The sequence below is a fragment of the Cryptotermes secundus genome, unplaced genomic scaffold, assembly GCF_002891405.2.
Source record: "Cryptotermes secundus unplaced genomic scaffold, Csec_1.0 scaffold842, whole genome shotgun sequence".
NCBI classification, from domain to species: Eukaryota; Metazoa; Arthropoda; class Insecta; order Blattodea; family Kalotermitidae; genus Cryptotermes; species Cryptotermes secundus.
In genome coordinates this window covers 205,126-220,080 of record NW_019736407.1, presented here as the reverse complement: position 1 = coordinate 220,080, position 14,955 = coordinate 205,126, and the positions used below count along the sequence as shown (strand labels likewise).

The window sequence follows — 14,955 nt, the reverse complement described above, 5'->3', positions numbered from 1 at the left end:
GAGATTCCACTTCCACCACTGCTTTTACCACGAATCTCTTTTCCGAAGAATATTATCTTCTGGTGTATGATGCCGTGCAGTCTTCCAAGATAGCATCCGTGTTGTTTGTTGCATTCCATCCTGTAGATGGACGCAGTACGATCCTCTTAACTATCGGCAAATTTGTACTAGACTACACTGCATCACATACAAAAAGATAGTAAACTTCGCAATCACCGCTGTGAGACGTTAAAATGTATCTGTCTGTTTGCCCATTAACAAATCGGCCCTACTCTACTTCCCTCTTCTTCAGACCAGACCGCCATTTATTTCTCCCTCCTTGTATTTCCTGACCGTCATTGCTGTTAGAAGACAAAATACACATAACAATTTCGCAGTGCACAGTAAAATCATCCAGTCATCTAACGTCACTACTATAATCATTGCGAAAGTCGACCTCTGTCTGAATGGTTTTGCGGGGTGGAAGTGGTGGGTGCCAAGACGCTGTGCGCATGTCCCACTAATTTCCACTTCCCGGATCCAAAACACAGAATACATACAGTAATACATGTAACGATACGTACTAAAGTGGCTCTGGGTCGATGTTTCTGTTAGGCAGATCGTGCCTAAGACTGCAAGAGATGGGTAGTGCAGGGCTCTAAGGAGACTGAAGCACACTAACTTGAGTAGGAGGACCGAAAGCTGCGGGTTTTAGACTCGCTGGTCTTACAGGGTAGAAGATCGAGGCAGCAACTTAGTCTGACTACACGATGACTACGCGATGACACCAGACTACACGATGTCAAAACCCAGAACAAGAACATCAAATATCATATCCATGTTTCAAGACAGATACGTGCATTAAGTCTTCTGGGGCGGGGAAGAGCAGGGCTCTAAAGAGACTGAGGAAAAGAGACTGGAGTAGGGAGACGGAAGATGCAGGTTTTATACCCTTTGTTCCTACAGGTCAGATGATGGGGACAGCAAGTTACTCCGGAACTTACTCCGGAAATTGATGTCCATATAAGACACTATCATCGCTCATGGAGCTGTGTCCTTCTTGAGAAGCTGCAAAATGTGCAGTTACTGAAACAATTTGCAGTCTTTCATGGTACTCGAAGTTTCATTACCGTGTTCACAAAACCCTCGACTGGTCCTTATCATGAGCCAGATCGATACAGTCCACTCCACCCCATTCCATCTATCAAATATCCACATCAATATTGTCCGGTCATCTATGTCTTGGTCATCCTAGTGGTCTCCTTAACTCTGGCTATCCCACCAATATCCTATACGCATTCTTCGTCTCCCCCATTCGTGCTACATGACGTACCCACCCCACCCTCCTTGACTTGATTATTCTAATTAAACTTGCAGAAGGGTACAAATTGTGAAGCTGTTCATTATGCAGTTTTCTCCAACCTCCTGTCACTTCATCTCTCTTCGGTCCAAATATTCTCCTCAACACCCTGTTCTCAAACACCCTCAGTCTGTGTTCCTCCCTTAATGTCAGAGACCAAGTTTCACACCCATACAGAACCACAGGCAAAATTATAATTTTGTATGTTCTAATTTTTATGTTTTTGGAGAACAGACGAAAAGACCAAAGGTTCTGGACTGAATGGTAGCAAGCAATACCCGAGTTCAATCTCCTGTTAATTTCCTCCTGAATCAGGTTTCGATCTGTTATCGTTGTTCCCAAATATATCTGAACTGAGCCACAGTATCAAAATATCTGCTTCCTAAATTTATGTCATGATTTTGCTCTGCATTTTGGTGACGAGACAGTAACGTATACTTAGTTTTCTCTGTGTTTACTTCTAGACCAACATCTTCACTTGCGTCAATTAAAGTTTGTGTATTTATTTTTGGTATCTACATTATCACTCAGTAGATTCACATTATTGACGTAGACCAACAGCTGATGTGTCCCATTTAATTTCAGTCCCACCTGGTTTCCCTGGACCTTCCTAATTGCATATGCTGAGTCAAAGTTGAAAAGGAGTGGGGATAAAGCATCTCCTTTTTTAAGACCATTTTATATAGGAAATTTATCAGACAAATGTTTACCTACACGGACTTTACTATACGCTTCATTTAAACACATTTTAATGAACCCAACTAGTTTAATGGGTAACCCAAACTCTATCAGAATATTGTATAATACTTCCCTTCTAACTGAATCATTAGCTTTCTTGAAGTCTATGAATAGCTGATGTGCTGTCTCATCATACTTCCATTTTTTCTCCAATATCTGATGATGCAAGAGATCTGATCTGTAGTTGATTTGTTACGTCGAAACTCACACTGATGATCCCCAATAATTTCATCTATATATGGACTTAACCTTGAGAGAAGCATATTGGATCAAATTTTGTATGAAGTTGATAACAGTGATATCCCTCGATAATTACTACAGTCAGTTTTATCACCCTTCTTGCGAACTGGTACAACAATATACTCCTTCCACTGATCAGGCAATTTTTCCTTATGTAGATGTCACATAAAAGTAATTAGATTGTGGATCTTAGAATGTAATATTTCACCTCCTGCTTGAATAAGTTCTGCCAGAATTTGATCATTATCTGCCGATTTATACCGTTTCAATTTTGCAATAGCACTTTCAACCTCAAAACGGCTGGGATCAAGTATTGACGGCTCAGCTGTGTGCATTTCTATCTGCCTAACATCGCTGACCCTATGTACATTCAATAATTGATTGAAGTAGTCCTTCCACCTATGCAAAATATTGTGGGAATCTGCAAACAGATCATAATTCTCATCCTTAACTAGGTTACTTCCAGGTTGGTAACCCCTCTTAAAGTCATTTATTCCTCTGTACAGGTCTCTAATGTTCTTGTTCTTACTGTTCATTGAAAGTCCATCAATTTTGTCTTTCAGATATTCCCTCTTTTAATTCCTGAAATGCCTGCTGCTTTCACGTCTTATATTGTTCTGATTATCCTTATTTATTTCACTTGGATCCTGTATCCATTGCAATTTGGCTTCTGTTCTGTGGCCTAGTAATTTTGAGCATCCTTCATCGAACCATGGCTTATGTTTCTTCGGTTTATAATAACCTAGATTCTCTTTGGCAGACATTTTTATATTCTCTCTAATAGTTTCCCAAGCTTTATTAACATCCACCTCAGTTTCCAAGTTTTCCAAAGCCGTGAACCTATTTGAGATATCAACACAATACTGCTCTTTACCCTCTACCTCATTTAATTTCTTGAGATTGAACCTCTCCATATGAACTTTGTGTGTTGTTTGTTTGCCCACTGCCAGTCATTCCCTAACATTTGCCACCACCAGGTAGTGGTCAGTATCACAATCTTCTGCCCTGAATGATCGGACATCAGGTATACTTGAGTGCCGTCTCCTGTCTATCAAAATATGGTCTATTTGATTGAGTATCATTCCATCAGGAGATGTCCAAGTAAATTCATGGACGTTACGGTGTGGGAACATTGAACTTTTGACAGTAAGATTTTTTGATGTGGCAAAGTTTACAACTCTAACTCCATTATCATTACTAATTTCATGCAAACTCTCATTCCCAATTCTTGGTTTGAAAATCTCTTCCCTCCCTACTTTGGCATTGAAATCTCATAATAAAATTTTCATAGGGTACATCGGGAATTTATCAAATAAATATTCTAGTTCTTCATAGAATCTATCCTTTACGTCATCAATTTTATCTTCTGTTGGGTCGTGAACATTCATAACAATGATATCACACCAGCGACCTTTTAGTATTATATATGATATCCTATCACTAACGAATTCCACCCTCTTAACTGCTGACACGATTCTCTTATGTACGAAAAACGCTGTACCTAATTCATGATTTTCATTCCCCTTTCCATAGAAAAAAGTATAGTCTCCTGCTGGTGCGATGCCACCTCCATTCCATCTGACCTCCTGTACTCCCGCTAAATCTAACTTATATTTTAAGATTTATTCTGCCACTGCCCTGAGCGAACCTGCCCTATACAAACTTCGAACATTCCAAGTGCCAAATCTCATATTCATTTTCATTAGCTTAGGTCGTTTATCCGAGGAATCCGTCCAGGTCCGAGGCTTTGTGTAATTTTCGTAACATAATGATTTTTTACGGTGAGGAGTTGTTAGCCCCACGCCCAACCCCCAAGCTCTAGGGCCACCCCTTGTCGGCTGTCCGCGACTGCTTATTCAGTATATTCGCAGCTTCCCACCAAAGTGAAGGGTGTCTCCTCCATCCGCAACCTGAGGACTCGCCATGCCGTGGTGACAGGGACCCACTTAACATGGGCTCTTTACCCTCTACCTCATTTAATTCCTTGAGAAATAACTTCTCCATATGAACTCTGTGCGTTGTTCGTTTTCTTACTGCCAGTCTCTCCCTAAATTTAACCACCACCATATAATGGTTAGTATCACAATCCGCTTCTCTGAACGATTTAAAATATTGTAAATTTGGTTTTACATCTTCAATCAGTAGATGTTGGAGTAAATTTATGAAAGTTACGATTAGGGAACATCGCACTTTTGGCAGTAAAATTTTTCCATGTGGAAAATATTCTACTTGCTGTAACTCAATTTTCACTAATAACAAAGCGTAATCGTTCATTCCAATTTTTTGGTTTGAAAATGTCTTACCTACCTACTTTGGCATTGAAATCTCCTAATAAAATTTTGATATAGTATTTTGAGTATTTATCGAGTACATGTTCTAGTTCTTCGTAGAGCCTTCCATTTATATCATTAATTTTATTTTCTATATGAGGGGCACGCAGTAGCGTAGTTGGTTGAGGCACTATGCTACAAGCCGAAAGGTCGCGGGTTCAAGTCCCGATGAGGTCATTGGACCTTTTTTCAATTGACCTAAACCTTCCAGCCGCACTATGGCCCTGGAGTCGACTCAGCCTCTAACAGAAATGAGTACTACGAATATTCTTGGGGGAAAAGTGAGGCCGGCGCGTAGTGGTGACAAACCTTGCCGCCATCTATTAGCAGATTGTCTAGAAAATTTCGGAACCTCAACACCTCACGACCCTATGGGCCTCCACGGCCTGTTACAGGGATAGATTTACTTTTTCTTTCAACCAGGCTCTATGATGTCAGTACCCAGAATACCATAATCGTAATACTGACTGTGTTACGATCCTCAGAGTCATACAATCAATCAGAATCCTCCCCATCAAAACATTCTTTCTCACCATTACTATATCCACGAAGAACCGTTGTGGATCACCGAGACATGTATCGAAGCATATCATTGGTCGAATCATCATCTTTCAGGTTTCATGACGTCACTTTCCATTGAGGTTAACACTGCAGTTGTAATGTTACAGCAACTTGGCATCCTCTCTCTGACATGCATCTTCAGCTGTAAAATGTATCTCCCCATCCTTCTTTTGCGTTGGTAAAGCCACGGCCATGCTCGGTGCTCTGTTGAATGTCGGGGCACTTGGCACGTATTTTAAAAACAGTGATATCGAACGTAAATAAGTTATGCTAGAAGAGTACATCTTCTGGGGTGTAAAGCAATTCGAAAAATAATAATCCCTACGTTTCTTTGGAACATCTCTATAGGTTGAAGAGCACATCATGCAAGAAGCCAACAAGAAGGTGGCATGTAGAATTTGTTCTTGCGTAATTTACACTTCGACCTAAGAACGGAGGCGGAATGTTACTCAGAAACGTCACGATTCTCCATACCCGCATGACGTTACAATCTAGAAGTGCAGTTACTAGTGTGAGAACCTCAAATCCAACAAATTATACCGTATTTACTTTCTGACTTCTCTGTGTCACCATAAGCTTCAGTCCCTTTATTTTTGTGCACTTCATGAAGTGCCACTACTGTTGGCAACTAGAGCTTCTTCATATCACGATTAATGCTAATTTCCTTCAACTCCAGACTGGGTGCATTCTCTCTTTATTGCGTCATCTAATCAACGTTCTCAGCAGTGCCATCTGTCATCGCGCCCTCCGTTTATTCGGAGTTCAAATTAGACAGCCAAGCGGCGCTACGGCCACCTTGCCGAACATCCCATTCCGTGTCATCAAAACCTACAATGTCGTTCCCGTACTGTGATATTCCCTCTCACTGACGAATGACCAAGCAGTATCTTGAAATTCTCACGGTCAGTGCTTTAATTGCTTGTACGAGGTGTGGCAATAAAGACCCTGGAATTGTATCACACATGAGATATAAAATAAAAAAAGAAATAAACAACACAGTGAAATAAAAATATGTTATTTCTATTCTAAGTGATCTCCGCCTGCTAGAATACATTTCTCCACCATTTAAAGAGCTTTTAAAAACAGTCAGCAAAGGAACAACATTGATTCTTGGAACTTTATTGCCACACAATGTATATATCCTTTATTCAGGTCCATGTTTCAATAACTAACAGTAGCATTACGAGTGTTAATATTTATTATTACTATTATTATTATTATTATTATTATTATTATTATTATTATTATTATTATTGTACAATACACAATTTTCATCCTGAGTACTCAATCGAAACTTTCTTGATCCCTCAGCTTTAAACTTTGCTTGTTACCCTAATCCCATCTATCTATGTACTGACCTGTCTACCGCGCCTCCTTTGACCGTGTGAGTTCCAGTCTGTAACCTGTCTAACAAATATCACGTCCTTCACTCGCATGATGTTGTCGTACCATCTCAGTTGCTGTTCTTATGTTTCCTGTAATTTCTCTTTATTCATTTCTCATTTTTGTTCTGATTCCTTCATTTTTAATTCTATTCATTCGTGATATCTTTACTGAACGCTTTAGATAATCCTTTTTTGTTGCTAATAATTTGCGTCTGTGCTTCCGGTTTATTATCCATGTTTCAGCTCCACATATCAATATACTTTTTACTATTTATTTGCTTATTAATAACTTTCTTGATTATGTAATATTTCCATTCCATAAATCTCCTCTCGTTTCACTATATAATCTTTTGAAAGCGATATTCGTTTTATCACTTGTGATTTACGTTACAGAAACACTGCGTATATATCCTCCAATAGGAATCCTTGAGCGGAGGTGCGTTCAAACATACACACTGCCAGCTGAACCTCACTATACCCTGAATCCCGGAGACTTTGTCTACATACCCGTTTATGCCCTCCACCATGACCCAGACTACTTCCCCGATCCTGAGAAATTTGACCCTGAAAGGTTTAGTGATGAGAACAAAGGAAGCATCAAAGCCTGCACATATCTGCCATTTGGATCAGGCCCAAGGAACTGTATTGGTAAGAAATACTTACTGTCTGTTTAAAACATAAGTCTAAGCCATAACTTGAGCGGGCAACCTTACGGAAGTAAATTTCTGTGTGTTTAACAATATCTCCAATATGTCGATATTGGTTCACATCTTAAGTTGTAAATGAATAATGATGACATAAACTCAAAATCTCAGACGTTCTGGCCGTTTACCGACGTCCTTCTACCGGAGCTCTGTTTCTTTGTTTCCTGGAATCTGTTTACGGTTAGACCATAGACCCACAATAGCGTCACAAAATTATACGGACGTACGTAAATATCTAATTAGGAAGCACACGCGGCCACTGCACCAAATGCAAGGTACCACCACGACGTTTCCACAGCGCGCTGCCCGCTTTAAGTGCTATGACATGTATTGCAGTAGTTCGCGTACATGAGCAAAAGACGGCATAAATTAGCGTACTTCAAATAGCGGGTTCAAGTCCCGATGAGGTAATTGCATTTTTTTTTTTCAGTTGACCTAATCGTTCCGGCCGCACTATGGCCCCCTGGTCGACTCAGCCTCTAACAGAAATGAGTACCATGAATTAATTAAATAATTTTCTTGTGGAGTAAAGCGCGGCGGGAGTGTCAGGCTGACAACCTTACCGCCATCTTTGAGCCGATTATCTAGATAATGTGGGAGCCTCGACGTCTCACAACCCTAAGGGCCCTTACTGCATATTACAGGGAGAGCTTCACTTTTTCTTAACTAATTTTATTTACTAAATATATGGAATTAATTCATATTGAAGCATCTCAAACCATTTATTGTGTTCGATTTGGATTTTATTTTATTTCTCATATGTAGAGAAACTTCAACCATCTGCAAATCAATATCTGCCACATGTGACACAACAAAAATTCATTGCACTTGCAGCATACAAAACAGCGCAAGGCAATATTTTTGTTGCAAATATGTATCGAGGCAACTGTAAATATACTTTATTACAGCATGTATGATTAAACACTTTATTTCGAAATTAGCAAAAGCACACGTTCTCCGCCCTGAATATGGTCGCTTTTCTTGTCAATATCACAATTTATAGCTAAAACCATAAAAGCAAAACGTTCAACCGAACTATATAAACTTTACTGTTCTAATTAAGTACAGGCAAAAGAGTGGGAAGGAGAACATGAATTACACTCACAAACTCAACTGCAGTACTTGCACAGTGCTTTAATTCCTGTGGCTGCATGCTGGAAATAGTATGAAGTAAATTTTGAAACATTGTATGGACTTTATGTATTATGGAGAAAGCAGAACATTCTACATATACCAGATTATGTTCACTGATATACCCTTCTGCTGTGTTGTCTTCTAGATTATGACACCATGTAGTCTTGCTTGCTGGTCACATGATTACATGGTACCATTAGTCAGAAGGCAACAAACGAAATCTCTACTGCAGTGAGAACATTAAATATGATTTATTTATACCTAATTAAACTTCTGTTCTGTTCTTCCACAGACATTTCCGTCACTGTATGTTCACTGTTCTTATACTTGTAGTTGTTAATCAAGTTCTTTCTTTCACTCCTGTCTGAATACCACATAACCTCCTTTCTTTAGGTCTACCCCTATATATATTTCGATAAGTGTGTAATTTTTTATCTTAACATACATACCAAAGTAACATTTTATTATCATCCGCGCAACTTTCTCTTTGTCTCTGTGCCTTACCCAATTGATTGGTTCTGAACTGATAGTAGATGTGCCCACGGGGTCTATGTGTCATATGTCTCATATATTGTGAGAAAGATGTCAAATGGATCAAAAAGTGTCTTGAGAAATTTCTTTCTAAAATTTTGCTCTGCAAAGAATGCATATGGGAAAGAGTATATGTCATGTTATAAAACATAATACAGAGTTTGAGGTAATAATTTAGTAACCATTTTAAAACGGTTTCATGAAGTTTCACTCCCAATACCAAGAACATGAAATTTCATCAGTGAGGCCAAGTCTCTTCAAACTTCCTTGGACACAGAAGGGAAATTCAGTTTCATCTCTGAGTCCAAGACATAGCCTTTGTGAATTATACCATTTGAAATGAAGGGCTACCTACATTGATTGAAAAGGCCAAGGAAAGCAAAATTGCTACTGTCAACTATTTCCACCTTGTCAGCTGTAAGCATCTCCAGATTTTCGTTTTTACTACTTTCAGTCGAGCTGTTTCTTTATGGCTAGAACCTAGTACTATATTCCGAAAGTCGACATATAAGCCAATTAATGATTTTTTCTCATTGTGTTCCAGGGAGCCGATTTGCACTGATGGAAGCCAAGATAGCATTGGTACAGCTGTTGTCCCGCTTCAACCTAAAAGTTGTCCCAAAGACAGCAATACCAATTAAAATAACCAAGGGTAGCTTCAATATGACAATAGATGGGGGGTTCTGGATTGGGCTTGAGCAGAGAGTCAAAAGTGAAACACAATAACAAATTGAATTAATGGCCATGTAATGGTGTTGCAAATTATTAAAGCACAAATTAAGTAATTAGCCCTTTGTATTCCTACTGTAATAGAAAGTAATGCAATGAAATTGCATCTCCCTACCAGTGCAGTGAAACATACTGAAGTACCGTTAAAATTAAATAATGATATTGTTACTCCTCAGACCTGTGTATCCCTAGGAATATTGGCCATCATTATGATGTACATTCTTTTCTGTTAACTGGCCTTCTGCTTCCATAGCTTCAATTTCAATCCTTGAAACTTTACTTTTACGTCCTCCATCTCGATCTGGGGTTACTCACACATCCTATCACATGCCCCAACACACCCAAATGTTGTATTCTTAATTTGTATTATAAGCACGCTACTTATTATCGTGGTAAATGTACGAATATGGTGTAATATAAAACTGACTTACTTATGAGACCTAGGCAGAGACTTGCCAACATTTAGTGCCAACTTTAGCGGAGAGAGATTTTCGCGTGGTGAGAGCAACGAATCCCCACAAAGGTTAATCTCGGTTTTCTAGACCGGAGCCGCTCTTTCCTTGAAATATCTCCTCAATTATCTTCACGAGGCTGAGTGAACCACTTCGCAGGTAATCAGCGGTAGCTCTTTCGGTATAGTTAGCTTGCGGACTAAAACCACTTATTTTGTTTCTCTTTCTAAGAACGTGCTTGAAATTAACCCATTCGTCGCCAATCCAATTACCCGATAGGCTGATTTTTATTGGTTGCCATTGCTGATGGTGTCGTGTGACCGACTCTAAATGCCTTATCCTCATTCAGATGGCGAAAAAATGCAGAGATACACAGCAATTACAACCTTCCGGTTGCAGTAAGCCTTCCGCTTATTGTTTTGCTCCAGTTAAACGCGCGGCTGTATAACTGGCTCACGGGCGATTGATAGATTGCAACATATCTCATTTTAAACGTGACAGGGTTATACCTTGGCGAATGCTGCTACACATAAAATACACAATAACAAATAGACAACTAGTGTTTCCTTCCTCCCCTGTGAAGCCAACGCTAATTACTTGTAGCAGTGTGGACTTGCGCTGAGAAAATGCTTCATCTGTGATGCTGATATCGGCAACTGAAAATTGTCCAGTGTTCTATAAGGCTCTCTCTCAACATGACCCGTCTTGGCGAAACATACGTCAGGCGTGTGGCTGTGTGGAAGCAGATCCATTTCAATCAGTGGACGTGTCAGAAAAAGAGGCAAGCTAGAGGTGCTCGTGACAAAGGGGTGTAATTGTGCTCTGAAGAAAATACAGAGCGAAGGTATTCAACGGAAACCTGTGGTGTGAAGTATCCAATGTATTCATTTCTCAATGCAGCCAAGACTCTAAGGCCTTAGAAACATAAAATACGAAGGGAATGTTGTTTTCAATGTTTTAATTATAAGGAAGAGTTTAGTATCAATTACAAACGTTGTCTTCAAAGATATATAACACGGAGTAGAAAAGCTACAACAATTTTTTCGATTGAAAATTCTTAATGACAACATGGGTTATTAATTTGTCAATACTCGTCAGATATCCAAATCTGAACTATCCTGAAACTAATTCAGTGGTAGAGGACACTTTTCTGTGAACGAAAGCCAAGGGAAGCGAAATGAAGACCACTCTTCCTGCTCTAACGCATTGCCACGAAAAATTCCCGTTGTGATGTGGAGTCCGTGGCGAAATAGTTCATCAGATGACCCCAGATGAATTCATGTGAGTGAGCTGTTGGCGAAATGTCACTCGAACAAGCTTTTCTCTGAAACTCTTCCCAAGTTTCCCCAGCTAATCGCCATTCCATCAGTGCGGGACACATGTCTATCACAGCCTACTGAGGTGCTCCACAGACCTGACCAGGCAGCGCACGAGTATCTATCATTTTTTGTCTCCAAATTTTGGTTTCATGTCTGTGCAGACTCTTGGCCACTTACAGAGTAGGGTTTTTACTAACAGCAATCCGAGTAAATCAACGATTTTGTTAGTCGTCTCCTTCGGTCATTTTTGTATCACCTTGCCACAAACTGCAAGAAATATGGAAATGTAGAATTCGAGGTTCTTACAGCGGTGATTGTGAAGTGTGTGACGCCGTGTAGTCTGGTAGCAGTTCGCCTACATTTCGGGGGAACGTACTGCCTTCGTCTTCAGTGTCGAAAATGTGTTAACATGAAACGACAAATACGTCAAAGCAGCAAATAGAGTCAACTTGTTTCTGGCGTTTCTGCCTTACAGCCTTATCTTATCACCCACCGTGAAAACGGAGGCAGTACTTTTTACCTTCACACATTGCACCATGTGCAGTCATGAAACATTTGTTCGCGTACAGCCCTTCAGCTTGACTTTTCGTGATAATTCCGTGCAACTTTTATGCATCTTTCATCATCTTTCATGTGTAAGTACACTGAGTAGTTGTGATGCAACAAAGCTAGCGCAGTAAGTAGAACGGGCAGCCTTCACCATAAGCTTGTCTTGTCCATTGTGTCGCTTTTGCAGAACCATCTTCCGAAGGTGTAGGTAGACGGTCATTATTTTTTTTTTTTGCGAGTGGTTTACATTGCTGCCAACACTGCGAATGCTGGGGTGATCGGTCGAATTGGAAAAAGACAATCTGGTCTAATTTCAGGCACTTTCTCAGCATTTGCCTAGATCCTGAGGATAACCAAGGAAAATGTGTTAGGATAATCTGTGTTCCGTCCGAGATTTTGCCCGGGCACGTCTCAAATACAAGTAAAAATTTACTACATTATTTGACTTTCTCGATGATGTGGTAATAGTAATTTTGAACGTGACTGTATCTTTAAGGAAAAAAAAAAAGAGCCACCCTGTAACAAGCCGTGGAGGTACATATGGCTGTGAGACGTCGAGGCTGCCACATTTTCTAGGCAATCGGCTCACATTTGGTGGTGAGGTTTGTCAGCTTTACGCCTCGGCCTGCCGCCCTTTAGCCTCAGGACGATTCCTGGTACTCATTTCTCTTAGAGGCTGAGTCGACCCCGGGGCATAGTGTGGCTGGAAGGATTATGAATTTGAAAACTCAATGACCTCATTGAAATCGAACCCGCGACCTTCCGGTATATAGCAGAGTGCCTCAACCAACAGGGCTTCCGCGTGAAAGATAATGGATATAGCGAAACGCTACTTTCAATTCTTCCTTACCAGTCAATTTATTTGGTTCGTCGGAAAGGATCTATTCGGCGTCTACAAGGAAGAAATAGGACTATTATATCTAACAAGGAGTAATCACTATTCACCTATTTCTCTACAGCCGCCTTCTCTGTTTCTTAATCCTGTTCACAGTCGGTAGGACTCCTCGGACGGGGGATCAGCCCGTCGCAAGACCGCTACCTACAGACAGCACAACGACACAGAATAAACACCTTGAGTGTGATTCGAAATCACGACCCCAGCGTTCGAGCCAGCGAAGACAATTCATGCCTTAGACCGCGCAGCCACTGTGACCGGAAAAATCAGCGGATAGTAGGGGCAAATAGCGCTGTTACTTCGTATAAGGAATTATCACTGTTCAATCTGATTTGAAAATAGGAGGAGGTATATCAAATATTTGTAAGTATTTTTCTAAACAAATTATTCTTCTGTCGTAAATACTCAAGAGACAAACGAATAAAGAAACAGTTTCATAAACGATCCGACCTTAACTTTGTAGGCAAATATCTTACTCCGCTCGCCCATGTCAATCTCCAGGATCCGGCCGTGTAATTGAGGCCAGCAATGGGCTGGAGGCCCGAAGTAAGGACCTCGCCCTTCACGGCGTGTTTGAAACACGATAATGAAACTTCGGGTTCTATGTAGGAGGGGGAGAGTTTCTCACAATCTGTGTGACTATGAACTTCTCAATAAGGGCCCGTATTCATGGACTTATGAAACTAAAAGCAAGAGGAGTATGACAGTGTAATTTGTAATGCTCATCCGCGTGACGTTTCTGTCCTGTACCACGTCCTTCAGATGACGTCAACTGGACATATATAACGAGATGGCCTGGCTCGCATACTTTGTCTTGTTTCGAACATCGCTTGTGACCTTAAACCTGCTGTACTGTTCTGAACGCTGGTTGTGATTTTATCATCTACGCCTGCATCTGAAGACAAACCGTTCATATTGTGTCACACAGACACAGGGCCTTCACATTTCCATTGAACAAGGTATGTATACACTTTATTTATGGTTTATTTAGCGACACTGACAATTCCTGAGATAAGACGAGAAAAACATACGTGCAGCAGGATGCTGCAGTACATTTTCAATGTTTACATTTAAGTTGAGGTTATCTCGTGAATAAATGTAGTGTGGCATGTAGTCCCGTTGATTGGCAAATTCCGCGAAACAAACAACTAGACAACTCCTTGTAAGAGTAACAGAGGAAATGTGTTTTCTGTGCGGTCCGTGCCGAAATATTTCAAGAAAATCAGATAGTGACAGTTCAGTCGGTCAGTAGAGTTGAGTTAAGTTGGTTAGTTCATAAGTGGACTGTTGCAGTTCAGTCCTTGTGAGCTGTTGCTGTTAGAAGCTTGTAGCTGTGGCAAGGGAACAGTGCGGAAACCCAGAGGAAGTGGAACGCCCGCCATTGACAGCCGCTACCGAGCAACGGTTAGCGAAGACATGATTGTGAACATTAGTATGTGTGTTGCGGGGTTCGCAACCCTTTTTGGATTTTTTAATTTTAGGATCTTGAGTCTGATGTCTGGGGTCATGCCCTCTACTAAATTTACAGCACGTCAAGAGGTTGACCTGCTTCCTCAGAGAAAAAATGTTATATCTACCCCTGCCATTCCATAAATTAGTGGGGTCCTGGAGTGTTTCGTCTGGGACCAATCCTTCAACAGCAGCTGGTGTAATCTGATCTGCGTGAGGGTTCATGTCTCGGGACATTGGTCTGCAAGTTTAGTTTTAGATAGGTTTTAAGAAGAAGAAGGAAGTTGAAGGGTGCATTTTGTCTGGGTTGGGGCTATGGGAAGGCTGGCCAGGCTTACGTCCACCAGCGCTTGTATGTAATATACACTAAGAATCAATAAAACCTCTATTATCTGTAGTGAGTATTTGCTCTTTGTGGTTGGAATACCCGCTCCAGCAGCCAACTGACCATCACCATCACTGAATTATTACGCTACCGCTCGGCCAACATAATTCAGTCGACCCGCCACCATCTTGGGTCACGACAGAGGAGAGAAAAATCTGGTGTCAGGTGTGGGGTTGCAAATCTGTGAAATGAAAGAATTCTGCGTGTAGTTGCAA

At 40.7% G+C, this 14,955-nt stretch overlaps 2 protein-coding genes across 7 annotated transcripts in view; both read left to right on the top strand.

The window, feature by feature from the left end:
- The window catches only part of LOC111869912 (cytochrome P450 9e2), a 130,977-nt gene that overhangs the window by 31,320 nt on the left and 84,702 nt on the right, over positions 1-14,955 (top strand). For 3 of the 5 annotated variants that reach the window (XM_033753597.1, XM_033753596.1, XM_033753598.1), the window contains exon 7: positions 6,987-7,241. In XM_033753597.1, the coding sequence (XP_033609488.1) occupies positions 6,987-7,241 (255 nt within the window). Of the gene's footprint in view, positions 1-6,986; positions 7,242-9,506; positions 9,763-14,955 lie in introns of those variants that run through there. The other 2 variants (XM_023861784.2, XM_023861787.2) reach the window with 2 other exon arrangements.
- Positions 13,709-14,955, top strand: part of LOC111869913 (cytochrome P450 9e2) — a 30,099-nt gene continuing 28,852 nt past the window's right edge. For both annotated transcript variants that reach the window (XM_023861789.2, XM_023861790.2), the window contains exon 1: positions 13,709-13,865. The gene's annotated coding sequence lies outside the window, so the exon portion shown is untranslated. The remainder of the gene's footprint in view (positions 13,866-14,955) is intronic.